General features: G+C 39.3%; 1 protein-coding gene across 1 annotated transcript in view; it reads left to right on the top strand.

Annotated features, from left to right (window-relative positions):
- Positions 1-285, top strand: part of LOC128247077 (uncharacterized) — a 3425-nt gene extending 3140 nt beyond the window's left edge. Inside the window, exon 3 of the mRNA XM_052965879.1 lies at positions 172-285. Within this exon, the coding sequence (XP_052821839.1) occupies positions 172-285 (114 nt within the window). The remainder of the gene's footprint in view (positions 1-171) is intronic.
- Positions 286-1624: the final 1339 nt, after the last annotated feature.

The raw sequence follows: 1624 nt of genomic DNA, 5'->3' as shown, positions 1-1624 counted from the left end.
TATATTGACAGTGATTCCAAAAAGTGCGAGTCAATCAACTCCATTTTAGAATTACTGTATAAAAATGGAGTTGACTTCCGCTACACCGGAATCCATTCAACTAATTAAGCTAGTGTTGACCATCACCTTAACATCAGTCACTAATAAGAGAAGTTTCTCAACGTTGGATAGAATTCTCTTATATCTGAGAAGAACAATGCCCCAAGAACGGCTGCCTTCATTAGCTCGTATTTCCATCGAGAGAAGTATTTTGAACGACTTGGAGAACAAGAAGGAGCTGCATGACAGGATATTAAACGAGTTCGCCATCAAACCAAGACGACTGGAGTTCATGTATAAATGGAGTAATTTATATATCAAAACTATATTTCTGTCTTATTGTTAAATTACCAGTGTACATATAAGTCTGCAGCGTGCATTACGTCTCTTGCCTTATTTCATACAAACAAAACAAAACAAAACATTTTTACTGCACTCACCTCGGCACTTTTACTCAAGACTGAGCAGTGGCGGCTCATATATAGGCACTGCGAAACTGCAGCACCCACTGTTTCCACTCGATATTATCGATAACATTCAATATAACAAGTCTTTTTTTCTTTAATTCTTTCTTTATACTTGTACATTATATAATCCTTAAGCTTAATGTCAATAGCCATCCGCTAGTTTATGAAAAAATACATGTGTCCTATGCGAAATTTGCGATGAGACCGAGTGATGCTAATGACCTGGAGTCACCGCTGATAAATATGTATGTGTGTATGTGTGTGTGTGTGTGTGTGTGTGTGTGTGGTAGAGTGTTGCACTCACGATCGCGAGATCACGTTTTCGATTCTCGAGCCAGGCGGTGTGTTGTGATCCTGAGCAAAACACTCCTTTTCACATTGCTCTGCGATCAATTTAAATATCCGATACGAGGCGCTCTGTACGCCTATACTGGCCCTACCGATTTGACGGAAGGAGTAACCTGATGAACAGCACAAACGTTTAATCACTATGTGCGACTTGTTTAGTAAGAAATTGCTGAACTCTTATCTGTCGTCTACGAGAGGAAAGCCCACGGATATATATTGGTCAACTTACAGGTCTTCATATTTTTCCAATTTTGCTTCTTACTAGTTTAACGGCTTCAAAACTTTACAATTAATACGTATGCTTCTATAATATTTGATGTAGGTATAAGGTATGGTAGAAATGTTAGCACGCCAGGCGAAATGCTTTGCGGTATTTCATCTGTCTTTACGTTCTGAGTTCAAATTCCGCCGAGGTCGACTTTGCTTTTCATCCTTGCAGGATCGATAAATTAAGTACCAGTTGCGTACTAGAGTCGTTCTAATTGACTGGCCCTCTCCCACCAAAATTCGGGCCCTTTGCCTAGAATAGAAAAAAATATTTGATGTAGGTATACTTTTTGCGCTCCAGCTTTTTATTTATTTTTTGTTTCTCTTTTTCGGGCTCTAATCAAGACTCGACTATTCAAAATTTCCAGAAAACAGTAGACCTTTTAACTGGGATAGCATGTACTTCTCTGAAAATGAAATACCACGACTAGGGCACACGGAGCGAGCAGTATAGGCGGAACCAGTTGCAGATGTAAATAAGTTCACCTGTGCTGTTGCGTCTT

This window comes from Octopus bimaculoides, chromosome 2 (assembly GCF_001194135.2).
Source record: "Octopus bimaculoides isolate UCB-OBI-ISO-001 chromosome 2, ASM119413v2, whole genome shotgun sequence".
Lineage (NCBI taxonomy): Eukaryota > Metazoa > Mollusca > Cephalopoda > Octopoda > Octopodidae > Octopus > Octopus bimaculoides.
Note: the sequence above shows the minus strand (reverse complement) of the source record. Positions and strands in the feature narration are given on the sequence as shown.